This window comes from Fundulus heteroclitus, chromosome 3 (genome assembly GCF_011125445.2).
Source record: "Fundulus heteroclitus isolate FHET01 chromosome 3, MU-UCD_Fhet_4.1, whole genome shotgun sequence".
Lineage (NCBI taxonomy): Eukaryota > Metazoa > Chordata > Actinopteri > Cyprinodontiformes > Fundulidae > Fundulus > Fundulus heteroclitus.
This window is the reverse complement of record NC_046363.1, coordinates 41096098-41123186: the sequence shown is the minus strand read 5'-3', so window position 1 is coordinate 41123186 and position 27089 is coordinate 41096098. Positions and strand designations below refer to the sequence as shown.

Sequence of the window (27089 nt, the reverse complement as noted above, 5' to 3'; positions counted from 1 at the left end):
AGCACCACTCGCGAACCCCATGAGGGATAGACGTGTTAGAAAATGAATGGATGGATGTTTGTATTTGTAGCTGCGACTGGTCAGTTGATTTTATAGTCACTATACAAGCTTTTGTTTTTGGGATTGTCACATTTTTATTATACAGATTTATATGTCTTAAGCACAAAAGAGCACATTTTATTTCAGGTTTATTTTGTGTCAGATTTTTCCTTGGTGTTCCCTTTGGCCGCTGGGATGTTCTGTTTTTAAGGTTCAGTGTTGACCACGAAAGAGCTTTAATGTGACAATATTGTAATTTTTGTGAAAAGCTTCTATGTGCAGCTGTGGTTAAAAAATGGCTAAAATCTAACATTTAAATACATTTTTATTTTGCAATAAAGTTTTCAAACATTAAAAAATGACACGTTAATATGAGATATGCCAATGTAACTTTAGGCACTATTTGGCTAAAAACATTTGTTATTCAAGGTTATTTGCACATATCGTGATATTTATCGTGTATCGCGATATAGCCCAAAGATATCGTGATATTAGATTTTCTCCATATCGCCCACCCCTAATGCTGAGTATGAGGGATTGCTGCAAAGCCATCAGCAATGCAGACGACTGTCCACTGTGGCTCTACGCTCTTTCAGGAGGAGTGAATGCTGCTTGGAGAGACTTGATGCAACCTGCTGGGTTTCCTTAGAGAGGAAACTTTCTGACCAATCTTTATAATCTGATTGTATTTGACTTTGGAAAGTGCCTTGAGATGACATGTTTCATGAATTGGCGCTATATAAATAAAATCTAATTTAATTCTTTACAGAATTCCACTCAGCAACTTCCCTTTCACCTATTTTAGAGTTGCCGATATTTTGTTTTTTACATGGGACTAGTTTCGTAATCAATATTAATTGTAGTAACCACAGTTACAGTATGAATGAAATTTAAATATTGCGCTCCAAGCGAGCATGCACGTATGCGCTCTCTGACAACTACTTTGATGAGAGTGGAGTTAAACAAGCACACAGTCACGTGCAGGGCTGATTTAAAGGGACAAGACCGACTGGCCAGGCAGTCAGACAGAGCAGCAGCAGCAGCAGCAGCAGCAGCCAGACAGCGGAGCTGCGAGAGGAAAAGAAGCATCTCCAGGAACAATGTGTTTTATTGTAAATGTTATGTAACATGTTATTCATATCGATTTATTCGTAGGGACAAGTAGGTTGGTCCATAAAATTGGTAGGGAAATGTCCCTATGGTCCCTATCCATTAGGCCTATCAAGACAATTAATTAGAAGCATAGAAGTGAACTGCAGCTCCATGAAAAATCTATTTTTTCAGGACCTCTGACGTATCAAAAAAGCAGAAGCAGAAACACACATTAAAGGGTATAAAGTAAGCTCCTGTTCTTAGTAGCAGTTCCCTTCAGCCTTCATATGATGTTAAAACTTTTACAACATGGACAGAAAAGCACAAAAAAGTCTGGATGGTTCATCTGAGAAGAACCCAAATGTTTCTTCATCTGCAGGTAAGACAGGTTTCTGTGTTCAGTTACAGCATATTGTGAATATTTTATGAGAGTATCATTTGCGTGTTTAAACTAAATATGTAATTTATGTGTTGTATTACATAGGTTAAACATATCCTGGAAGTAAAACCCAGAAAAGTTCAAAGACAATTATATAAAAGACAAGGATGATAATAATCCATATACTTTTTGTTTTTAAGTAAACTTCTGCCCTAAAAACAAATTATTTTGAGACATTTGGCTCTGGTAAACAATAAGAACATGTATCTAATTAACAAAACAAACCAACAGATAAAAGAACAAAGCAAAAAACTGAATAATGAAAAGGGAAAATAACTATTAGTTGCTGCTCTATTGAAGACAACCTTTGGTTTGGTGGAACATTAGTTTTAGATTTTTGTGTCTTTCAGAGAAAACTGAAGAAGCTGACTATGTCAATGTAGCAAAAGTTGCTGCAAAGAACATCACATCTATTCCAGGTAGGAAGACAGTTTAACTGGTATAATTTTGAGTATAAGACATCTTAAATTTCAATGTTGAATTAACATTTTAAACTTGAAAGAAACAAAATTAAAAGTAAAATGTTTTTTGTTTAGGAAATGCATTTAGAGTTACTAACATTTACTTTTGTTGAGAAACTAAAACTTTTTATATATATGTTTTTTTTTTCCCCATCAGGTCACCAGTTTCCTTCCTTCTCAAAGTTTTTCCCATTACTAGCAGCTTATTGGCTGATTCTGCTGGTCATTGTCCCGCTTCATATCCATTGTGAGTTCCTGTTATAAAGGTCAACTATAACATTTAGACGTGTTTAATTCTTCAGCTTATTGTTAGATGAGGTTATTGCTTTGATGGTAATAATTTACTGAACACAATGAGCAGAGAAGTTTATGTGATTAACAAAAAGAAAAAGGAAATCAGATGCAGAACTTTACTTCTGATATAGAAGTAGATGTAAAATGACTTCATCTATTTTTTTAAAAAAAAGTCAGTTTGAGCTGCAGCTTGTAGCACTTGATAAAATATGAAATAAACAATTTACTACAGATTGTTTCAGTCTTGTCACAGTTGAACTGCAGGTGAGGCAGCTCAAAGTTATTTAGGTTACAACAGACAGGAATATAACAAATAAAAAAGAAATGCATCAGAACCATTAATGTATTATTTTTGCTATTTTCTTAGTTCACCTTATTGCTCAGTTTGAGCTGAAGCAGCTGAAAGCCAACCAAACGTTGCTGCTGGAGGAAATTTACAACCTGACAGACCTGAACAAGAAACTCAGCTCAGATTTTAACATCCAGGTTCACAACCTGACACAAGAAAAAGAAAACCTGACACAAGAAAAAGAAAACTTGATCCAAGAAAAAGGAAACCTGACTCAAGAAAAAGAAAACCTAAAACAAGAAAAAGAAAACGTGAAGACAGAACTTGTGGAAGTGAAGAAGAAAAACCAGGAGCTCCAGACAGAGAAGAAAAACCTAACAGAACAAATAGAAACTATGGAGAAAACTTGGAATGAGCAGAATGTCAGTCGAGCTCAGTGGAGCATTGATCAGTACTGTCCTAAAGAAAAAAGTGGTATGTTCAGATCTAGTTGTGTTAAAAGATTACGCTTAATAATTATTATGTTGATCAGTCCAAATGTTAATTAGTTGATCTCTGTTGTTTCAGTGAGAAACTGTAGTTCTTGTCAGAAAGGCTGGCTCCTATCTCAGTCCAGCTGCTATGCAGTTAATAATCCTAAACTTCCAAATCACAAAACTTGGGAAGAAGCACGAGAAAACTGCAGAGGAAAGATTTCAGATCTGACTGTTGTTGGTGATGAAGAAGAAAAGGTAAAGACAGAGCTGTGAAATATAAATAGAAAATGTTTATTTTGCTTGCAGCTACATTCCTGATAAATAACCAATACTGATAATGATAATGTTTCTCTTTTGTCTTCTGTTTTTACCTGCAGCAAATTTTTGCCCAAATGTGCATTTTGAATGTACATTTGAATGACTATAAAATCTAAGTCTGTGAAACTGCTTATGTGAACCAAATGTAGATTTTCTCTAAAACCTGTTAATCATGTAAGTGAAGTAAATATGTAATCATTTTATCTCGTTCTCCACAGAAGTTTGTTAAAGACAATAGTTGGGTTCATAACAACATTACAGGATACTGGATTGGCCTCAGAGCTGAAGGAGAGAAATGGAGATGGATCGATGGAAGTGATCTGACCAATCAGTGAGAGACACATTATTTCTTAAACTTTGTAGAAAACAAATCTATCAGCCTTGATCTAACAGATGTTTTTCCTTAGAGCCTGGATACAGCAGCCGCCTGTTGATGGTCAGTGTGTAACTTCTCTCCAGGGCAGAGAATGGAAATCAGTGAGCTGTAATGAAACAAACGGATGGATCTGTGAGAAGAAGGCTTTATCTGTTTAGACATGAAATATTCTGAACCTGTCCTACATGCAAATAAATAAAAAGCTTCACAGATCTCTTATGTAAACATTTGCAGTTTTTTTTTAAACAAAATAGCTCAAACTGTAAAATAGCTTTTTAAATACATCTCATAATTATTGTAACACATGTAGAGCTATCAACTTAACACCAACATTTAGAAAAAAATTTAGTGGCACACAACAGCTGTTTATATGAAAATAGTTTGTAGTTTTGAGTTTTTTCTGATTATTTTGAGCTGCAATATTTACAGTTTATTAATAGATTCATGAAAAACAGACATGATTTAGTTGATGATTAATGTTTCCTGAACTTTTTGCTGATAGTTTTTGAATGAATTTTAATTATTATGATTTTAGGATCCCCACTTTGTGTTTAACTTTCTTTCATGGTTAGGATCCTCAGTATCCATATTTAGATGCAGCTGCTTGTCTAAAGATGTCATAGAGAATAAAAATAATTTGAAAACTCATTTCGGCCGCTTGTATCCGGTATCTCGTTCTTTCGGTCACGACCCAAAGTTCGTGACCATAGATGAGGGTAGGAACGTAGATCCACTGGTAAATCGAGAGCTTCGCCTTTTGGCTCAGCTCTCTCTTCACCTTAACGGATCGGTACAGCGCCCGCTTCACAGCAGACGCCGCACCGATCCGCCTGTCGATCTCCTGCTCCATCTTCCCCCCCATTCGTAAACAAGGCCCCATTCGTAAACAAGGCCCCTTCCGAGTGCGAACAGCCGAGAGCGGTTCGCACTCGGCTGCGAACCGCTCCAGTGAGAGCTGTAGATCATGCCCTGGTGAAGCCAATAGGACCATGTCATCCGTGAATAGCAGATACGCAATCCTAAGGCCACCAAAACGGATCCCCTCAACACCTTGGCTGTGCCTAGAAATTCTGTCCATAAAAGTTATGAACAGAATTGGCCACAAAGGGCAACCTTGGCGGAGTTCAACTCTGACCAGAAACGAGTCCGACTTACTGCCGGCAATGCGGACCAGACTCTGACACCGGTCGTGCAAAGACCTGACAGCCCTTATTAAAGGGTCCGGTACTCCATACTCCCGGAGTACCCCCCACAGGATCCCTCGGGGGACACGGTCGAATGCCTTCTCCAGATCCACAAAGCACATGTAGACTGGTTGGCCAAACTCCCATGCCCCCCCAAGAATCCTGCTGAGGGTATAGAGCTGGTCCAGTGTTCCACGGCCAGGAAAACCACACTGCTCTTCTATCCGACAGACCCTCCTTTCGAGAACCCCTGAATAGACCTGAATAGGCGGACTTCCTGTTTGCGGTAAGGCGTATTGTGTCACTTCCTGTTGTTGCTGTGTGAACGACGGAGCTTTGCTCCAGGCTCTCTCGCTTTTTATCTTTAAACCTCTTTGCTGTAACATCTGTTTCCAAACATAAGCACTTTTAAAACATTGTCTGTGGCTGCTCATCACGTTTGGGAACTCCTCGTGTTTCACACGGTTTGTTCTTTGGCGTGATAATAGGGCGTTAGCCTAGCTTTAGCCTAGCGTTAGCCTAGCGCTAGCCAAGCCTTAGCCTCATAATAGCTTCTCCGTCCCTGACTAAGTCTCCTATCTGCTGCTCTCTGTGTCAGATGTTCAGTTATTCCTCTGCCTCCTTTAGTGATGATGGTACATGTAATAAATGTAGTGTTTTTGTAGCTTTGGAGGCGAGGGTGTCAGAATTGGAGACCCGGCTCCGTGCTGTTGAAAAACCAGCTGATAGCCGCTCTTTTGCTAGCGCGGAGCCGCATAGAGTTACTTCACGTAGCGAACCTAAAGCAGTAGCACCCGAGCAGCCTGGTAACCAGGCTGGCTGGGTGACAGTTCGTAGGAAGCATAGCTCTAGATTACAGACCCCAGATCACCACCAACCCATCTGCGTTTCTAATAAAATTTCCCCTCTGAGCGACAATCTCGCCAAGGAGCCGACCTTAATTATTGGCAGCTCCATAATAAGAAATGTGGCACTAAAGAAACCAGGGACCATAGTTAAATGCCTACCAGGGGCCAGAACAGGCGACATAGAATCCTACCTAAAACTACTGGCTAAGGATAAGCGTAAATACCGCAAAATTGTTATTCACGCTGGCGGTAATGACACCCGGTCACGCCGATCAGAGGTCACCAAAGTTGGTGTTGCTTCGGTTTGTGAGTTTGCTAAAACTATGTCGGACTCTGTAATTTTCTCTGGTCCCCTGCCTGATCTGACCAGTGATGACATGTTTAGCCGCATGTCATCATTCAACCGCTGGTTGTCTAGGTGGTGTCCAGAAAACGACATGGGCTACATTGATAACTGGAGAACTTTCTGGGGAAAACCTGGTCTGATACGGAGAGACGGCATCCATCCTACTTTGGATGGTGCAGCTCTTCTTTCTAGGAATCTGGCCGGATTTATTAGTTCTCCTAAATGCTGACAACCCAGGGTCCAGACCAGGAAGCAGAGCCGTAGTTTAACACACCTCTCTGCAGCTTCTGTACTGTTACCCATCCATTATCCTATTGAGACGGTGTCTTTCCCACGGCCAAAACTTAACAGATCAAAAACTGATCTAAAAGGAACAAATCATAAAAACCTAATAAAAATCAATATGGTTCACCTTGAACCTAAAAATAAAATAATAAAATGTGGTCTATTAAATATAAGGTCTCTCCCTCCAAAGACTTTGTTAGTTAATGAATTGATTTCTGATAATCAGATTGATTTGTTTTGTCTCACAGAAACCTGGCTACAAGAGGACTACGTTAGTATAAATGAGTCAACCCCCTCCAGTTATTCAAATTTCCACATTCCCAGATCTGTGGGAAGAGGAGGAGGAGTGGCAACTATCTTTCAGTCTGATTTATTAATTAGTCCCAGGCCAACTAATAATTACAGTTCTTTTGAACATTTAACCCTCAGTTTCCCTCATCCAAACTGCAAAGCAATAAAACCTCTTCTGTTTGTTGTTTTGTATCGTCCACCAGGCCCTTACACTCAGTTTTTGGATGAGTTGTCAGATTTCTTATCTGATTTGGTGTTAAATACTGATAAGGTTATTATAGTGGGTGATTTTAACATCCATGTTGACACTGAATGTGATAACCTTAGTGTAGCCTTTAAAACTATCCTAGATTCAATTGGTTTTGCTCAAAATGTGCATGAACCGACGCACTCTCGGCTCCATACTTTAGACCTTGTGCTGACATATGGCATTGATTGTGAAGAATTAACAGTATTTCCTCACAACCCTGTCCTGTCTGATCATTTTTTAATAACATTTGAGTTTAATCTAACTGAATTCTCCACCCCCAAAAGAGGGTTCCATTATAGTAGATTTTTATCGGATAATGCTGTATCAAAACTTAAAGAGTCTGTCCCCTTCTTAATATCCTCAGTATTGCAGAAATGCCCTGTAGATGGCAGCATTGCTGTTTCTTCCCATTCACAAATCGATACCTTTGCTAACAATGTGACTTCCTCATTGCGTTCTGCATTAGACAATGTAGCTCCCTTGAAAAAGAAGGTGATTATTCACAGGAAGCTGGCTCCCTGGTTTAATTCAGAGCTGCGTTCCTTGAAGCACAATGTTAGGAAATTGGAGAGAAAATGGCGCTCTACACACCAAGAGGAATCCTACTTAATCTGGAGGGACAGACTATTGTTGTATAACAAGACCCTCCGCAGAGTTAGAGCAGCATATTTTTCATCATTAATTGAAGAGAATAAAAATAATCCTAGATTTCTCTTTAGTACAGTTGCCAAACTTACCCAGAGCCACAGCTCTGTTGATCCATCCATTCCCTTAGCTCTCAGTAGTAATGATTTTATGGGATTCTTCATAAATAAAATTGATGCCATTAAAAATAAAATAATTGGCATCCTCCCAAACATGATTACCTCGTCCTCAGTAAGTGAGGCAGCATTGGAGGAATCCTTAGAACCTGCGCAGTGTCTGAACTGTTTAAAAGCAGTAGAGCTTTCTGAGCTATCTAAAATTTTAGCTTCATCTAAACCTTCTACCTGTATGTTAGACCCAATCCCCACCAAGTTGTTTAAGGACATATTCCCTTTGATCAGTGGCACTATTTTAGACATGATTAATCTATCCTTAGTAAATGGATATGTACCACAGGTTTTGAAAGTAGCTGTTATTAAACCTTTACTTAAGAAACCTTCTCTTGATCAAGATGAGTTAGTAAATTACAGACCTATATCTAATCTTCTTTTCTTATCTAAAATTCTTGAGAAAGTAGTTGCTAATCAACTTTGTGAACATTTACAAAGTAATGATCTACTTGAGGAGTTTCAGTCAGGCTTCAGAGCTCATCATAGCACTGAAACAACTCTGGTGAAAGTCACTAATGATATTCTCATGGCCTCAGATAATAGACTTGTGTCTATACTTGTCCTGTTAGATCTCAGTGCTGCGTTTGATACAGTTGATCACAATATTCTCCTACAAAGACTTGAACATACTGTAGGGATTAAGGGGAAAGCATTAGGCTGGTTTAAATCTTATCTGTCAGACAGATTCCAATTTGTTCATGTTAATAATAAATCTTCCTCAAACTCTAGGGTCACCTGTGGAGTACCACAGGGTTCAGTCCTTGGACCAATTCTCTTTACTATATATATGTTTCCGATAGGCAAAATTATCAGACAGCATGGGATTAATTTCCACTGTTATGCTGATGATACTCAGCTATATTTATCCATAAATCCTGATGAATCCAATCAATTACTTCGACTGCAGTCATGTCTTGATGACATCAAAAGCTGGATGACTTTAAATTTCCTGCATCTAAATTCTGACAAGACCGAAGTTTTAATCTTTGGGCCAGAGTCCTCAAAAAATAAACTTCTTAACCAATCACTTAATCTGGGTGGCATTAACCTGGCCTCTGGTAATAAAGTAAAAAATCTTGGTGTTATTTTTGACCAAGACATGTCATTTAAATCCCATATTAAACAGGTTTCCAGAGTTTCCTTTTTTCACCTCCGGAATATCGCCAAAATTAGAAACATTCTGTCCAGGAGTGATGCTGAAAAACTGGTCCATGCATTTGTTACTTCAAGGCTGGACTATTGTAATTCTTTACTATCAGGAATTCCACAAAATGCAGTTCAAAGCCTTCAGCTGATCCAAAATGCTGCAGCAAGAGTTCTGATGAAAATCAACAAGAGGGATCATATTTCTCCAATTTTAGCTTCCCTTCATTGGCTTCCTGTTAAATCAAGAATAGAATTTAAAATTCTTCTTCTAACGTATAAAGCCCTTCATAATCAAACTCCATCATATATCAGAGCTCTGATTACCCCGTATGTTCCTAACAGAGCACTTCGCTCTCAGACCGCAGGTCTGCTGGTGGTTCCTAGAGTCTCTAAAAGTAGAATGGGAGGCAGATCCTTTAGCTATCAGGCTCCCCTCCTGTGGAACCAACTCCCAGTTTTGGTCCGTGAGGCAGACACCCTGTCTACTTTTAAGACTAGGCTTAAAACTTTTCTTTTTGACAAAAATTATAACTAGTGACTCATGTTACTCTCAGCTACCTTTATAGTTTTACTGCTATAGGCTTAGGTTACTGGAGTATATCAGGATCTAATTTTCTCACTATATTGAGTTCTACTGTTCTTCAATTATGCATTATGTGTTGTCATTTCTGCTTTAACCTTCTGTTCTCTCTCTTTTCTCTTCATAGTAGGTACACCTGGTCTGGCGTTCTGTTAACTGTGACATCATCCAGAGAAGACGGCTCACCCGCTACTACCATCTAATGTAGAACAGATTACTAGATCAATGTGTGCTTCTGTGCTTTTTTGTTTCTCTTGTTGTGTCTCTGTTCTGTCTTCTGTAACCCCAGTCGGTCGAGGCAGATGACCGTTCATACTGAGCCCGGTTCTGCCGGAGGTTTTTTTTCCCCGTTAATGGGTGGTTTTTCTTCCCACTGTCGCTTCATGCTTGCTCAGTATGAGGGATTGCAGCAAAGCCATGTACAATGCAGATGACTCTTCCTGTGGCTCTACGGTTCCCCAGGAGTGAATGCTGCTTGTCGGGACTTTGATGCAATCAACTGGTTTCCTTATATAGGACATTTTTGACCAATCTGTATAATCTGACCCAATCTGTATAATATGATTGAACTTGACTTTGTAAAGTGCCTTGAGATGACATGTTTCATGATTTGGCGCTATATAAATAAAATTGAATTGAAATTGAATTGAATTGAACTGAATAGACCTTACCAGGGAGGCTTAAGAGTGTGATCCCTCTGTAGTTGGAACACACCCTCCGGTCCCCCTTTTTAAATAGGGGGACCACCACCCCAGCCTGCCAATCCAGGGGAACTGCCCCCGATGTCCATACAATGCTGCAGAGCCGCGTTAACCAACACAGCCCCACAACATCCAGAGCCTTAAGGTACTCAGGGCGAATCTCATCCACCCCCGGAGCCTTGCCACCGAGGACCTTTTTAACAACCTCGGCAACCTCAGCACCAGAGATGCGAGAACCCGACCCAGAGTCCTCAGGCTCTGCTTCCGCAATGGAAGACGTGTTGGTGGGATCAAGGAGGTCTTCGAAGTATTCCACCCACTGACGCACGACGTCCCGAGTCGAGGTCAGCAGCACACCACCCCCACTATAAACAGTGTTGGTGGCGCACAGCTTCCCCCCCCTGAGACGCCGGATAGTGGACCAGAATCGCTTCGAAGCCGTACGGAAGTCTTTCTCCATGGCCTCTCCGAACTCTTCCCATGCCCGAGTTTTTGCCTCGGCGACCAGCAGAGCCGCCTGCCGCTACGACTGCCGGTACACATCAGCTGGTTCCGGAGCCCCACAGGCCAAAAAAGCCCGATAGAACTCCTTCGTCAGCTTGACGGCTTCCCTCACCGCTGGTGTCCACTAGCGTGTTCGAGGGTTGCCGCCGCGACATGCAACGACAACCTTGCGACCACAGCTCCGACTAGCCGCCTCAACAATAGAGGCGTGGAACATGGTCCATTCAGACTCAATGTCCCCCGCCTCCCTCGGGACGTTTTTAAAGTTCTCCCGGAGGTGGGAGTTAAAGCTCCGTCTCACAGGGGACTCTGCCAGACGTTCCCAGCAAACCCTCACAATACGTTTAGGCCTGCCAGGTCTGACCGGCTTCCTCCCCCACCATCGGAGCCAACTCACCACCAGGTAGTGGTCGGTTGAGAGCTCCGCCCCTCTCTTCACCCGAGTGTCCAAGACATGCGGCCGCAGATCAGATGAAACGACAACAAAGTCGATCATTGAACTGCGGCCTAGGGTGTCCTGGTGCCAAGAGCACATGTGGACACCCTTATGCTTGAACATGGTGTTTGTGATGGACAATCCATGATGAGCACAGAAGTCCAACAACAGAACACCACTTGAGTTCAGATCAGGTGGGCCATTCCTCCCAACCACGCCCCTGCAGGTCCCACTGTCATTGCCCACGAGTGCGTTGAAGTCCCCCAGCAAAACGAGGGAGTCCCCAGGAGGGGCACTCTCCAGTACCCCTTCCAAGGACTCCAGAAAGGGTGGGTAATCTGAACTGCCGTTTGGTGCATAAGCACAAACAACAGTCAGAACCCGTCCCCCCACACGAATGCGGAGGGAGGCTACCCTCTCGTTCACCGGGGAGAACCCCAATGTGCAGGCACCGAGATGAGGGGCAACCAGTATGCCCACCCCAGCTCGCCGGCTCTCATCAAGGGCAACTCCAGAGTGCAAGAATGTCCAGCCCCTCTCGAGGAGACTGGTTCCAGAGCGGTGCGTCGAGGTGAGTCCGATTATCTTTAGACGGAACCTCTCAACTTTGCGCATGAGCTCAGGCTCCTTCCCCACCAGAGAGGAGACATTCCACGTCCCAAAAGCCAGCTTCTGCAGCCAAGGATAGGAACGCCAAGGTCCCCGCCCTCTACTGCCACCCGTTGCACAATGCACCCGACCCCTTTGGCCCCTCCGAGAGGTGGTGAGCCCATCGGAAGGGGGACCCATGTTGCCTCTTCGGGCTGAGCCCGGCCGGGCTCCATGGGTAAAAGCCTGGCCACCAGACGCTCGCCAACGTGCCCCACCTCCAGGCCTGGCTCCAGAGTGGGGCCCCAATGACCCGCATCCGGGCGAGGGAACACGAGATCCATTAATATTACTCATCATAAGTGGGTTTTGGGCTGCTCTTTGTCTGGTCCCTCACCTAGGACCTGTCTGCCTTGGGTGACCCTACTAGGGGCTTAAAGCCCCTGACAGCATAGCTCCTAGGATCATTGGGACACTCAAACCCCTCAGCCACGGTAAGGTGGCAGCCCAGGGAGATTCAGACCATATTCAGAATTTATTTACTGGCCTCACAATCAGCATTCACAAACTTATTCAACATAAAGCTTCACACACAAAAGTCCTATAATCCCTATATTATAATTCCTCTGCCTGTTTGACATTCGTTGTCCACTTGATGGCACAGACACATCACCATGACGCTTTCCCTAGAGTCGAGCAATCGGATGGAAAGCTGCAGCGCTTCACAAGGCTTCATCTTGACATCAGAAAGTAAAATAGTAAAAACAAAAAGTAATTCCACTTTATATCAAAACTAACGTACAGAAATGTAAAAAAAAGGTATTTAGAAACGTGATCTTGTGGCCTTTAGCCCTTGACAATCTACGTCAAGTCACACCAAGCGCAGTTCTCACAGAAGAGAGTCCTGTTTTCATTTTCTGTGTTTAAATTCTAATATAAAGCATTATTTGCCACATCCAACTTTAGCTTCATCCATTCTAGCCCTTACACCAATGGGTGTTATCTCAAAACATGGAAGCTTCTCATGCTTGTCTTCAGAGAACCTGTTCATCTTTGGACTGAGGTGAAGCTTCCCAGGGGTGAACATTCTCTGCTGGAGCACTTGAAGGCGCAGCTGCTTTGTATCAGAGACGTTTCATCAGCTCCTATATATTCAGAGAGTCCATTCCATGTGATCCTGACTTGAAATAGTCTGGCACTTGAAATCAAGATTAGACTGCTTGGATAGCCTCATCCGCTCAGTTCACTGAGCTCAAGCTTATAAACTCTACCTTTCAGTTATCTTTGTTCTCACTGACTGTGTCTACGGTTGCCAGATCTGACTGATAACACAACATAAAACCCGCCCACCTCAATAAACCAGGCCAAATCTCAATGTCTCTTGAAATTAATGTTAAAATCATAAAACTATTACACACATAATAAAGAACACAAGAGCCAACTGCTTTAAACCAGAGGCAAACGTTACACAAACAGACTTCCCACAAAGTTAGCAATCAGGAAACCGAACAACCAACGTAAAGTTAGTTCTAGTTCTCTCTCTCTCTCTCTCTCTCTCTCTCTCTCTCTCTCTCTCGGGACATTGGTCCATGTTTATTTCAAAACTGAGTTCTGTATTGTAATACTTGGAGCTTTGGGCAATCCACCATTTTAGCTCCAGATCAACCTGTAATTCCTTTTATGTATATGTGTGTATGCATATTTTCCAATACAGTGTTGCAGTATTGTATATCAGTATATTTCATACTGATATGTACTTAACATCAATGTCAATAGAGGTAATATATACACAGTTTTCAACATCAGTGTTGAATGAATGAAAGACCTACAGTAATGATTTTTACTATTTATGTATTAACTGATTTGATCAACTATAAATTTGCAGACAGTGATGAGTTCCAATTAATTGTTTTGTTTTTTGGTTCAAGTTGGGTCGTATTGATTTTTATTAGATTTTTATGATTTGTTCCTTTTAGATCAGTTTTTGATCTGTTAAGTTATGGTCGTGGGAAAGACACCGTCTCAATAGGATAATGGGTGGGTAACAGCACAGAAGCTGCAGAGAGGTGTGTTAAACTACGGCTCTGCTTCCTGGTCTGGACCCTGGGTTGTCAGCATTTAGGAGAACTAATAAATCCGGCCAACTTTAGTGACCTCCGATCGGCGTAACCGGGTGTCATTACCACCAGCGTGAATAACAATCTGTATTTACGCTTATCCTTAGCCAGCAGTTTTAGGTATGATTCAATGTCGCCCGTTCTGGCCCCTGACAGGCATTTAACTATGGTCCCTGGTGTCTCTAGTGCCACGTTTCCAACTACGGAGCTCCCAATCATTAGGGTCGGCTCCTCAGTGGGTGTGTCGCTGAGTGGGGAAAATTTGTTAGACACGCAGACGGGTTGGTGGTGACCTTGGGGCTGGAATTTAGTGCTATGATTCCTACGAACCATCACCCTGCCGCCCTGGTTACCCGGCTGCTCGGGTGCTGCTGCTGGAGGACCGCTACGTGAAGTTACTCTATAGGCCCGTTTACACTACACTTTTTTCCGAGCTGAGACCAGTCCGAGTTTGGATCAGTTAACCAAGCCGAGTCAACCGTTTACACGCCACATTATCCCGGTTCCTTGGTTGCTCCTCGCCTCCTAGTGACGATCTGCGGGACTGCTGCTCTCTGGGATTGAAGGCGGGACCGAGCAAATCAAAATGGCGGCACCCGTAACATTCAGGATGTTATGGTTAGACAGAGTCGGCTTTTGGGACGTGGATAAGACAAACGAACGTCTAATAAGGATTTACAGACGCAGGAAACAACAACAGACACTGAGGCTCATCACACTGCTAAGCAGAATCATCTCTGGAAACCATGTGGCACGGTAAGGAAGCTAGTATTATTATGAATGTCTGAAATTTGTCTGAATGGAGTGTGAATCGGGACGTGCAGCCAGACACACCAGAAAAACCGCGGACAGTCAGCTGACTGTAAGGGGATGACGCGGTCTGCTCATGCGCTCTTCGTTACCAGATAACGAGGATAAAAAAAAAAAAACAGTCCGAGACCTGCTCAGGAACTGGTCTGCAGCTAGCGCGGTCCGGTTCAGTCTGCTGACCATTTACACACAAGAGTTATCTCGGTTACCGAGCTCGGACTGGTCTCGGCTCAGTTAAAAAAGTGTAGTGTAAACGGGCCTTATGTGGCTCCGCGCTAGCAAAGGGGCGGCTATCAGCTGGTTTTTCAACAGCACGGAGCCGGGTCTCCAATTCTGACACCCTCGCCTCCAAAGCTACAAAAACACTACATTTATTACATGTACCATTATCACTAAAGGAGGCAGAGGAATAACTAAACATCTGACACACAGAGCAGGAGATAGGGGGAGATTTAGACAGAGACGGAAAACCCATTATGAGGCTAAGGCTACGCAAAAGCTAGGCTAGCGCCCTCCTACCATGCCAAAAAGCAAACCGTGTGAAACACGAGGAGTTCCCAAACGTGAAGTGCAGCAAAGGAAAATGTTTTAGAAGTGCTTATGTGTTGGAAACAGATGTTACAGCAAAGAGATTAAAAATAAAAGCAAGAGAGTCTGGAGCAACAAACCGCAGTTCACACTGTGACAACAGGAAGTGACACAATACGCCTTACCGCAAACAGGATGTAGAGGATTCAGCAATCCGAGTTCCAGCATAACTGTAGCTTACCTGAGTAAACTGTATTTTTATACTTCACATCTTTATTTGCTGACGTGTTTTTTTTTTTTGTATCTGTCAGGTTGCACCTAGACTCGTAATCAACGTGCACACACTTCCCTTTCTTATATTGAATGAGTGTAGTGTAAGAATACTGCTTTAGTTCTTTGTCCATTAACACACATCAACTTGTTCAGCAATTCTCTGCCGTAAAAGCATTGTTTATATTTGTTAATCATGTCTTGATATTCTCCACACAACATCACTAAAGAGTTTAAATTCCACTCACGAGAAATGTGCACTTCAAGGCTTTATGTGTCCTGCCATTGCCATGGTGAATTGCATTACCACTGATGAGGGCTTCTTTCATGCTCGTGGTTAACTCAGGGTTGATTGGACACTGGGTTTATCTGTCTGCTTGATATCAACTGTTCTGAAACCGAAAACACTGAGTATGAGTGAGGAAGAACTACTGAGAATATCTGCTTTTTACTCAGGGTAGGTCGGCCATTCTTTCTGAAACGGTCCTGGATAGAACATTTTTGAAAGACAAACCTAATGGTGACAGAGGTTAAGAGCGGAAATCATAACCACACACTAATCAACTTCCTGATTTTTAAAGAAGCCATCTAAGTTTCTGCACGGTGCATATTGAACCCTTCCCTTTGGTTGGATATTGTCCTGTTTTCTTACTACTTTTGTTTGTTTCCTTGTAAAGTTTCAACATAAAATAATTTATATTGAGATGGTCTCCTTTAGACACTAATGATCTCTGACTGTCTGACACATCAAAAAAGCAGAAGCAGAAACACACATTTAAGGGTATTACACCAGCGTCTTTTCTCATAAACAGTTCCTCTTCAGCTTTCGTCTGATGTCGATGTTGAAACTTTTACAAAATGGACAGAAAAGCGCCAAGTCTGGATGGTTCATCTGAGAACCCAACTGTTTCTTCATCTGCAGGTAAGACAGATTTTTTTTGTGTTCAGTTACATCTTCCATCCATTCTCTGCCACTCTTGTCCCCTGTTGGGGTCAGGAGTGTTGCTGGTGCCTATCTCCAGCTGTCAATGGGTGAGAGGCTGGGTGCACCCTGGACAGGTCGCCAGTGTGCCGCAGGCAGTTACATCTTATTGTGAATATTTCACATGATAATAGAAAGTGAATATAACATATAACTAATTTAGTTGCTGCTCTACTGAACTTGAATTTGAAGGTAAAATTTTTGATTGTTGTGTCTTTCAGAGAAAATTGAGGAAGTTGACTACGTTAATGCAGCAGGTTCTGAGGAGAACATGAGAGCTGCTCCAGGTAGAATATGAAGATGGTTTAATGAAGTTACATAATGTTAAGTATAAGACTTCTTTAACTAAAAGTGATATTTTAAATTTGAAAAGAAGACAATTCAAAATAAGTGTTTTTGCTTTAGAAAATATTTCAGAGTTACTGACAGGGATCCTGATAGTCTTGACGTTTGTTGAAAAATTAAAACTGAACTTTTTAATCTTTTCCTTTTTTTCATCAGGTCACAAGTTTCCTTCCTTTTCAAAGTTTTTCCCATTACTAGCAGCTTATTGGCTGATTCTGCTGGTTGTTATCCTGCTTCATATCCACTGTGAGTTCCTGTTATAAAGGTCACCTCTAACATTTAGATGTGTTTAATTCATCAGCGTATTGTTACTTAGGTTACATCTGAACAAAGTTGTCAGGGAAAATTAATTTCAACAAACTTCCTCTTAAACACTTTGTGTCAGATGAGGTTAATGCTTTGATGTAGTGATGAGGCTTAGAGGCGCGTACCGAGTAAAAAGGGGGCGTGTCAGACGAAGCCCCGCTTCGGAGCTTGTGTCCATAGACGCCCCGTCGTCGGGTGAGAGGCGTGCCGACAGAGCGGCCATCTTAGGTCAGACCAGTGCTTCTCAATTATTTTCTGTTACGCCCCCCCTAGCAAGAAGAAAACTGTTCGCGCGCCCCACTCCCCACCGTGACTATCCATCCCTGCATAACATTTTATCCTTATTAACATTAAAGAAAAAAAGAAAGACATATGGTCAAACTTACAAAGAATTACTTTATTAAATTGTGTTTTAAGAAATTAAAAATAAATAAATCCTTGTTTAAACTGTAAACATGTTTGATCAACTAATTACACCATTGCAAAATTAAATCAGATCAATAAATATTTAATAATTATAATAACTAATAAACTACAAAAACTAAAAAAAATAACTAATATATATTCAGTTCAGCAACATTAACTCAGGAGCACAATATATAAAACACTTGAACCTACAAAACCAAAATGAATTAAACAATTTGTGCTCATTTTTTCTTTCTTTTTTTGATCAAAATGAGGAGGCAGTATCAGCTCCTCTGCTATGGTGTGGGGCTTTTTGCACCGCGCATATTGGTACGCCACCTTATATGATGCTAACAGCGCTCGGTGGTTTACTGAAGTAGCCTTCACAAAGCGGGATGACTCTTGGCAATATTCAGCACGTTTTCGCTGAAAAAAACTCTAGCGGCTTATTGGCGTGATTGGGGTGTAACGTATTTAGGTGACGCGCTAATTTATTTGGCTTCATGCTGTCCGCTGCGAGCATTTTTAGAGACCAAACACAGCGGTCTTTCCTCTTCTCCAACTGTAGTCACCGTGAAGCCAAGCGCTAAATACGCTTCGTCGTATTTCCTCGTCTTAGCTTTCGGGTGACTTTCTTTTGTCTCATTATCTTTGTCTCTCTCCGCTTTCCTTTTCATCCCTGTTAAAAACTTTTTCATGTTGGGGGTTGTTATGTTGAATAACGGAGGCTGTAGACAGAACGCAGACGGAGCTTTCTGTTGACTCAACACTGGTAACCAAGGTAAACCTGTAAGTCGTAAAATGTTGCACTGTCGCAAACGTGACAAAAGTAACAATGAGAGCGCCACTGCCCCTACTGTAGTGGATGCGCAATTACACTTTATACTAGTACTGCCAAAAAAAAAAAAAAAAAAAAAAAAAGCCTGTTCCCCAGGGTCACACACGCCCCCCCAGGTATTGCACCGCGCCCCCCCTAGGGGGCGCGCCCCACCATTTGAGAAGCACTGGGTCAGACCAAGCTGCGCTCAGAGAGAATACACGTCAATGCAGCAAAATGTACTTTATGTTTTCAGACACTCTGAATCCGGTGAATTCTCTCCCGATTTCCAGATAAATCAACTGACTGAAAATGTCCCCCTTTATGGGCTACATGGGACCAATTGATTGAATTAAATGATTGTCTAACTTAATAAATAATTTCGATTTTGTATTGAAAGTAAGCAAACTTCCAGAGCTCCGTCCCAGGAAGCCCGACTTTTACTCCGCTTAAGGGTGCGCAAATAAAAGGACACTAGGAACCAGATCCTGGGGAATTACCTTCCATAAGGAAGATTTTATGATAGATAATCCTCATGCTTTACAGTTACAGTTTTTCCGGCATAAACACAATATGTGCTAATGAAGTAGAGAAAAGTACATTAAACACCAAAAACAAACAAAATGGTCCTAAATTAGCTACTGGATTCCACTTTATATCAAGTACCTTGAGATGACATGTTTCATGAATTGGCGCTATATAAATAAAATTGAACTGAATCAAAACTAGCGTGCAGAAGTGTAAAAAAAAAAAAGTATTTAGAAATGTGAACTCACTGGCTACGTCAAGTCACACAAGTGCAGTTCTCAAAGAAGGGAGTCCTGTTTTCATTTTCTTTGTTTATATTCTAATATAAAGCATTATGTTTTTCTCTCTTTTTCTTCATAGTAGGTACACCTGGTCTGGCGTTCTGTTAACTGTGACATCATCCAGAGAAGACGGCTCACCCGCTACTTCCATCTAATGTAGAACAGATTACTAGATCAATGTGTGCTTCTGTGCTTTTTTGTTTCTCTTGTTGTGTCTCTGTTCTGTCTTCTGTAACCCCCAGTCGGTCGAGGCAGATGACCGTTCATACTGAGCCCGGTTCTGCCGGAGGTTTTTCCTTCCCGTTAATGGGTGGTTTTTCTTCCCACTGTCGCTTCATGCTTCCTCAGTATGAGGGATTGCAGCAAAGCCATGGACAATGCAGACGACTCTCCCTGTAGCTCTACGCTTCCCCAGGAGTGAATGCTGCTTGTCGTGACTTTGATGCAATCAACTGGTTTCCTTATATAGGACATTTTTGACCAATCTGTATAATCTGACCCAATCTGTATAATATGATTGAACTTGACTTTGTAAAGTGCCTTGAGATGACATGTTTCATGATTTGGCGCTATATAAATAAAATTGAATTGAAAATTGAATGTTTATTTCAAATCTGAGTTCTGTATTGTAATGCTTGAAAGGAGCTTTGGGCAATCCCCCATTTTAGCTCCAGCTCAACCTGTAACTGATTTTATGTATATGTGTGTATGTAGATTTTCCAATACAGTGTTGCAGTATTGTATATCAGTATATTTCATACTGATATGTACTGAACATCAATGTCAGTAGAGGTAATATATACACAGTTTTCAGCATCAGTGTTGAATGAATGAAAGACCTACAGTAATGATTTTTACTATTTATTAACTGATTTGATCAACTATAAATTTGTAGACAGTGTTTCAGTTAAAGTCAAAGATGTGGCTTTGGTCTGCTAAAACTCTGTCTTTTAAGCTGCAGTTCATTCATTGTAAAAACTCTTTTTGCACTGGCTTTTTAGAGAGCACAATGAGCAGGCTATCCTTTGCATTGTCTTTTGAATTACCATGTCTTTATTGTGCTGTTACTGCTTACTTGTCAGGTTTTCAGGAGCCGGACTGAAATGCAGACAAGAGCTCAGAAGGAGCATGAAGAGTCCATGGTGATTTATTAAATCAAAGAGCAGGTTTTTCTGCTCTTTTTTCTGCAAGTTCATCAAGATTGCACATCCTACAATAAAGTCATCATCATGCCATCAGTAAAATGAACTCTTTATTGGTGTAAGAAGAGGTGGAAGTGATGGTGTTTACAAGGAAGTTGGTTGAAATAACTTTTCAATTCAATTTCAATTCAATTCAATTCAATTCAATTCAATTTTATTTATATAGCGCCAAATCATGAAACATGTCATCTCAAGGCACTTTTCCCCGAAAGCTTTGTTCAAATGAAACCTAAGTAACAATAAGCTGAGGAATTAAACAAGTCTAGGTTACAGGTGACCTTCATAACAGGAATTCACTGTGGATATGAAGCGGGATGAATACCAGCAGAATCGGCCAATAAGCTGCTAGTAGTGGGAAAAACTTTGAGAAGGAAGGAAACTGGTGACCTGATGGAAAAAAATAAAAGTTCGGTTTTAGTTTCTCAACAAACGTAAATGCCAGTAACTCTGAATGCATTTTCTAAAAAAAAAAAACCTTTTCACTTTAAATTGTTTCTTTCAAATTAAAAATGTTAATTTTACATAGAATTCAAAGATTTCTTAAGCTCAACATTACATAAGTTAAATTGTCTTCCTTCCTGGAATAGATGTGATGTTCTTAGCAGTAACTTTAGCTACATTTACATAGTCATCTTCTTCAGTTTTCTCTGAAAGACACAAAAATCTAAAACTAATGTTCCACCGAACCGAAGGTTGTCTTCAACAGAGCAGCAACTAATAGTTATTTTCACTTTCCATTATTCTGGTTTTTATTTAGTTCTTTTAACTGTTGGTTTCTTTTGCTAATTAGGTACATTTTCATTGTTTTTCAACCAGAGCCAAATGTCTCCAGGAAACAGTCCTTGGTCCCCTGCGTTTTTCTCATTTTTTGCTTCCTGTGGGCCCAATACTGTGAAAACATATGGTCTACTTTCATTTTTATGCTGATGATGGTCAGATATACATTATGGTGTTTTGTCACAGCAACTCCTGAGAACCATCTTCTGTTTATTTGGGCCTCTTGATGCCTTATTTAAAGCAGAACGTTTCAAACTGGGGTTTTAAAATAGACAGTGATCTTAAACAAGATTGCAAAGTTGGAGCAGAGGTCAAGTCCAGTTTTATCACCTTAGGCAGCTGGCAAAGATAAAGCCGATTCTCTTAAAATCACAGTTTGAAACAGTAATTCATGCCTTCATTACAATTTGACTCGATTACTGTAATGCTCTCTACGTTGGACTCAGCCAGTCCTCCCTTAAGCGTCTCCAGTTGGTCCAGAACGCTGCTGTTCGTCTTTTAACAGGAGTTGTGAAGAGGGATCACATCAGCCTCATCCTGGCTTCCCTCCACTGGCTCTCTGTGCATTTTAGAGTTCATTTTAAGATTATTTTGTTTTTAAAAGTTTACATGGTCTTGTCCCATCTAACGTCTCTGAGCTGCTTCACCCAGACTCTCCTGCTCGTTGCCTCTGGTCACCTGACCAGCTGCTCCTGGAGGCACCGAGGTCTAACCTTCAGCTCAGAGGAGACAGAACTTTCAGCGTTGCTGTTCCTGAGTTATGAAACGATTTGCTGTTCCATATTAGAAGTGTCCCTTAATTTTCCACTTTTAAAACTTGTTTTAAGACACATTTGTATTTCTTGGCTTTTAACACACGTTTAGACTTTTGCTCTCATTTATTCCTTTTTTTGTTTCTTTGCATTTTAAATGTTTGATTGTTGTCTGTAAGCACTTTGTCGCAGACACTGTTGTTTTAAGGTGCTTCATGAATAAAGTAGTAGCAGCAGTAGTTTACAATAATACAGGCTTACAGGATGATGGGGACCAGGAACAGGACCAGGACAGATTGGCATGACGGATGAAGACGGAGGACCTGACAATGTGTCTGACAGTGTCTGACACATTGACAGTGTCAATGTGTCTGACTTCCCTTTAATTTTAATAACTTTCACAACATTTTCTGGTTTTAATACATCTTGAAAATTACAGTGACCTAAAATCCTTTGCCACTCTTGAATGTCATAACCACCCAAAATGTTATCATCCTCTTTATCAGCAAAATCATTTTCATTAAGAACATCAAGGAAATAAAGTCTATTGTACACGCAAATGTCAAACCTGGTTCTGCATCCTTGCAGATGAGTGGATTGTTTCCTTGTTGGAAGTTGAACGAAGCTCCCCTGGCTGTCGCTGCTTTAAGAGAGAAGATGCTCTGGGGGTAGGTGGGGGATGTACAGCGCCCTCGTTATCGCCACCTTCACGTTCCATCCCTCGGTGTCTCGCAGCCACACCTCTGCATCGCCTCTCTTCTGTGCCACGCCACTTGTCCTCGTCCCATCAGCAAGCTCCACGAAGTGTTCCTCCGGTGGATAGGCATCCTCAAACTTTTTTTGAGAAGTTGCACCGGTGTCCACCATCAGTCCTCTTTGTTTCAAGCCGCTGATCTGGCTGTCGCTCATCTTGAAAACAAACGAGTGATCATCCCCTTCGATAGCCCGTTTCACACTTTCTTTCTTCGACAATTACTCTATTTGTAACTGGAATTTTTACATAAATTGCACCATTGTCTCTGTCCTTTAAAGTTCGTCGGACATTGTTGCACTTTGTGTCCCTTCTGGCCACAGCTGTAAAACGTAAACTCTGGGTTTGCTTTTTGTCTCTGCATCCCTTTGCTTGAGAATCCACTGGCTGTCATCACATTATCTTCATTGTGATGGCCGCATGTGCAACCACACAACAAATGATTTGGTAATGATTTCATTTAAATAAATGTCATATTTTATTTTAACACATTTCACTTTGATTTGACAGTGGTTAACTATTTGGGTGCACACATTTAGTTGACTCATTTTGTCATTTCTTGTGTTTTTGGTTTACTTTAAACTGATATACTTTTCATCTGAGTTGCCAGTTCCTGGGAGGCTGTCATGTGGGTGTGGCCAGTAAAGGAAAGGAGTCCCCAGCTGCAAAAGATCTCAATGACAAGGAGGCTTAGTTGGACTCTTCCACTTAGTTTTAGAAGGGGAGTTGGAAATGTTTAGGTTTTTCTATGTGGTTTTGTTTTTCGTAATTAAATTTGGGAAGTTTAATTATTTAAGTCCTCTTCCTCAGAGGTTGCTGATTTTAGTTCTGTACTGATTAGTTTGGTCTTTTGTTGTAGTTTTGTTTAGGTAAATGTGTTTTATGTTCCCCTTTTGTGTCAAAATGGTCTGATCAACCAGTGTATATGTTTCCTTGTGTGTCAGTTTAAGGGAGGAAGGAGAAAAAGTATGTTCCTGTGTGGTAAATAAATTTTGCTACTATTTTTCCTCTAAGATTTCCCTGTGCTTCTCTGCTTTTTTGGCTCGGTCCCTCACATTCATCCACGTTAACATTTAACTTCTCGGTGCACGCCACCTCTCTTTATTTTGCGTCACACAACAACATTGCGCATGGTCCACAATTTATAGTCACACCCATGAATGATGTCATTGAAGAGCACTCATTAGAATACACATATCAACACTATTTCTTTCAAACTGCATGCTGTCTTTTTGGTCTTCTGTATTACAACTTATCATTAATTTTCCATCTTTTAGAACTTTTGCATTAGTAATGTCCCCCAATTGATTCTTCAGAATTGTGGATAGTTTAACTGGACTGATGGTTTGCAAAGCCTTCTCCTTGTTAACTCTAACAATTACTTTGAACTCTCTTACTCCAACCGTCAAGCTCACCACACTCCTCTCCTAACCCAAAGAGAAAATAATGACATTTAATCAGAAGCATAAAAGTGAACTGCAGCTCCATGAGAGGATGATGGAGACTAACGATAAGATACAAAATCGCTTTGTGGCACGATGGGAAATTCAGGACTTCTGACACGTCATAAAAGCAGAAGCAGAAACACACATTAAAGGGAATAAAATCAGCTTCTGTTCTCATTAATGGTTCCCTTCAGCTTTTATCTGATGTTGAAACTTTTACAACATGGACAGAAAAGCACAAAAAAGTCTGGATGGTTCATCTGAGAAGAACCCAAATGTTTCTTCATCTTCGGGTAAGACAGAAGAAGGTTTCTGTGTTCAGTTACAGCGTATTGTGAATATTTCATGATTTTTTTTACATATTTAAACTGAATATGTGATTTCTATTTAGTATAAAAGAGGTAAAAAAAATTGTGGCAGTAAAAATAAGAAAAGTTCTAAAAAAGTTATATAAAACAATACTAGTAAGGACAATAATTATCCAAATAACTTTTGTTTTTAAGTCAACTTGTGTTGGAATAAAATTATATGGAGACATTTAGCTCTGGTAAGCAACAATGAAAATGTATCTAACTAACAAAACAAACTAACAGATAAAATAATTCAATAAAAACCAGAATAATGGAAAGGGAAAATAACTATTAGTTGCTGCTCTATTGAAGACAACCTTCGGTTTGGTGGAACATTAGTTTTAGATTTTTTTTTTTTGTCTTTCAGAGAAAACTGAGGAAGCTGACTATGTCAATGTAGATAAAGTTGCTGCTAAGAACATCACATCTATTCCAGGTAAGAAGACAGTTTAACTTGTATAATGCTGAGCTTAAGAAATCTTTAACTTAACATTTTAAACTTGAAACTCAATTTAAAATAAAATGTTTTGTTTCTTTGTTTGTTTAGAAATGCATTCAGAGTTACTGACATTTACTTTTGTTGAGAAACTAAAACTGAACTTTTTATTTTTCCATCAGGTCACCAGTTTCCTTCCTTCTCAAAGTTTTTCCCATTACTAGCAGCTTATTGGCTGATTCTGCTGGTCGTTATCCCACTTCACATCCACTGTGAGTTCCTGTTATGAAGGTCACCTCTAACATTTAGATGTTTTTAATTCTTCAGCTTATTGTTAGATGAGGTTATTGTTTTGGTGGCATTAATTTACTGGACCATGAACACAATGAGCAGAGATGTTTATGTGATTTAAATGTCAGAACAGAATATGAAAAACAATTTACTGCAGATGCTTTCAGTCTTCTCACAGTTCAACAGCAGGTGGTCAGCTCAAAGTTATTTAGGTCACATCAGACAACAATACAATGAATGATAAATAAATGCATGACAACCATTAATGTTTTTATTTTTGCTATTTTATTAGTTCACCTTATTGCTCAGTCTGAGCTGAAACAGCTGAAAGCCAACCAAACGTTGCTGCTGGAGGAAAATTACAACCTGACAGACCTGAACAAGAAACTCAGCTCAGATTTAAACATCTATATTCACAACCTGACACAGCAAGAAGTAAACCTGTTAAAAGAAAATCGAATCCTGATGACAGAACTTGATGAAGTGATTAACAAGAACGAGGAGCTGAGGAGAGAGAAGAAAATCCTCACAGAACAAATAGAAACTATGGAGAAAACTTGGAATGAGCAGAACGTCAGTCGAGCTCAGTGGAGCATTGATCATTACTGTCCTAAAGGAAATAATGGTATGTTCAGATCTTAGACCATCTAAGTCCAAAAATAACTTATAACATTATGGATGATAACTACTATTTGAATGCTTTGGTTTCAGGGAGAAGTTGCACTTCTTGCCAGAACGGATGGGCTAACAAATTTTCCAGCTGTTATGCATATAATGATGCTAAGCCCTCTGATCAGAGAAACTGGGAAGGCGCACGAGAGGATTGCAGGACGAAGAACTCAGATTTGACTGTTGTGTTTGATCAAACAGAAAAGGTAACGAGAACCGTGGAACAATTTCAATGGATTGAAAAAGTTCACTGACTAAATAAAGCTTACCTCCCATGTTTAGAGGGTGGATGCTTAAATATTTTTAACATTGCATGTAGAAACAGAAAGTCATGTGAAAATTTTAACTTGTCTGATTTTCTGACGTTCTCCTCAGGATTATGTCAATACACAGAGTCCAGTTATAAACGGCATCCAAGGATACTGGATTGGCCTCAGAGCTGAAGGAGGGAAATGGAGATGGATCGATGGAAGTGAACTGACCAATCAGTGAGAGACACATTATTTCTTAAACTTTGTAGAAAACAAATCTATCAGCCTTGATCTAACAGATGTTTTTCCTTAGAACCTGGATACAGCAGCAGCCTGTTGATGGTCAGTGTGTAACTTCTCTCCAGGGCAGAGAATGGAGATCAGTGAGCTGTGATGAAAAGAACGCATGGATCTGTGAGAAGAAGGCTTTATCTGTTTAGACATGAAATATTCAGATAGAAAAAAAGTTTTTGTTTGACAGCCTTTTAATACAAAATAATTTTAAATCTATCCAAAGTTTTACAGTTTTTGAAATAAATTTTTACTCAAACTAAAACAGCTTTTCCAGTGCATCTCATTTATTGTAAAATATGAAGAGATTTTTACATGAAGCCTGATTAAAGACACCAGAGTTAAGTAAAAAAATTAAGTGGCGCATAACAGCTGTTCATGAAAAATGTTTGGAGTTTTAAGGTTTTTCTGATTATTTGTCTGAGCTGCTATATTGACAGTTTATTAACAGATTAATGAAAAACGCACATGATTTAGCTGAATGTTTCCTGAACTTTTTACTGATAGTTTTAGAAGGAATTATAATCATGGTTTTAAGAGCCCCAACTTTCTTTCATGGTTAGAATCCTGAGTATAGATATGTAGATGCTGCTGCTTGTTTAAAAATGTCATAGAGAATAAAAAATAATCTCTGTCACTTTTCCTCTTGTAATTTTTCTGTCACATTGCTCATCAAACATCTGGGAGGCCTGATTTAGTTCCTAAGCTGCACAAAGATGATCATAAT

At 40.5% G+C, this 27089-nt stretch overlaps 2 protein-coding genes across 3 annotated transcripts in view; both read left to right on the top strand.

Moving 5' to 3' along the window:
• The window catches only part of LOC105922701 (C-type lectin domain family 10 member A), a 512726-nt gene that overhangs the window by 462365 nt on the left and 23272 nt on the right, over positions 1–27089 (top strand). The gene's annotated exons all lie outside the window — the stretch shown is intronic.
• LOC105923470 (C-type lectin domain family 10 member A) lies at positions 1238–26567 on the top strand. Of its 2 annotated transcripts, none has more exons than XM_036135413.1 (7): positions 1238–1510; positions 1921–1989; positions 2189–2278; positions 25444–25776; positions 25863–26026; positions 26196–26308; positions 26385–26567. In XM_036135413.1, exons 1-7 carry the CDS (start codon positions 1441–1443, stop codon positions 26509–26511), a joined length of 966 nt encoding a protein of 321 aa, XP_035991306.1. In that variant the 5' UTR covers positions 1238–1440; the 3' UTR covers positions 26512–26567. The 2 variants fall into 2 exon arrangements, with proteins under 2 accessions (XP_035991306.1, XP_035991308.1); XM_036135415.1 differs by lacking the exons at positions 1238–1510; positions 1921–1989; positions 2189–2278 and adding exons at positions 16243–16405; positions 16687–16752; positions 16967–17056.

What these genes read in the sequence shown, in the direction of transcription:
- LOC105923470 (XM_036135413.1), top strand. Translation starts at nt 1,441, where the DNA reads ATGGACAGAAAAGCACAAAAAAGTCTGGATGGTTCATCTGAGAAGAAC. An exon ending in AAATGTTTCTTCATCTGCAG is followed by an intron (nt 1,511 to 1,920) that starts GTAAGACAGGTT and finishes TGTGTCTTTCAG; the next exon opens with AGAAAACTGAAGAAGCTGAC. An exon ending in GAACATCACATCTATTCCAG is followed by an intron (nt 1,990 to 2,188) that starts GTAGGAAGACAG and finishes TTTCCCCATCAG; the next exon opens with GTCACCAGTTTCCTTCCTTC.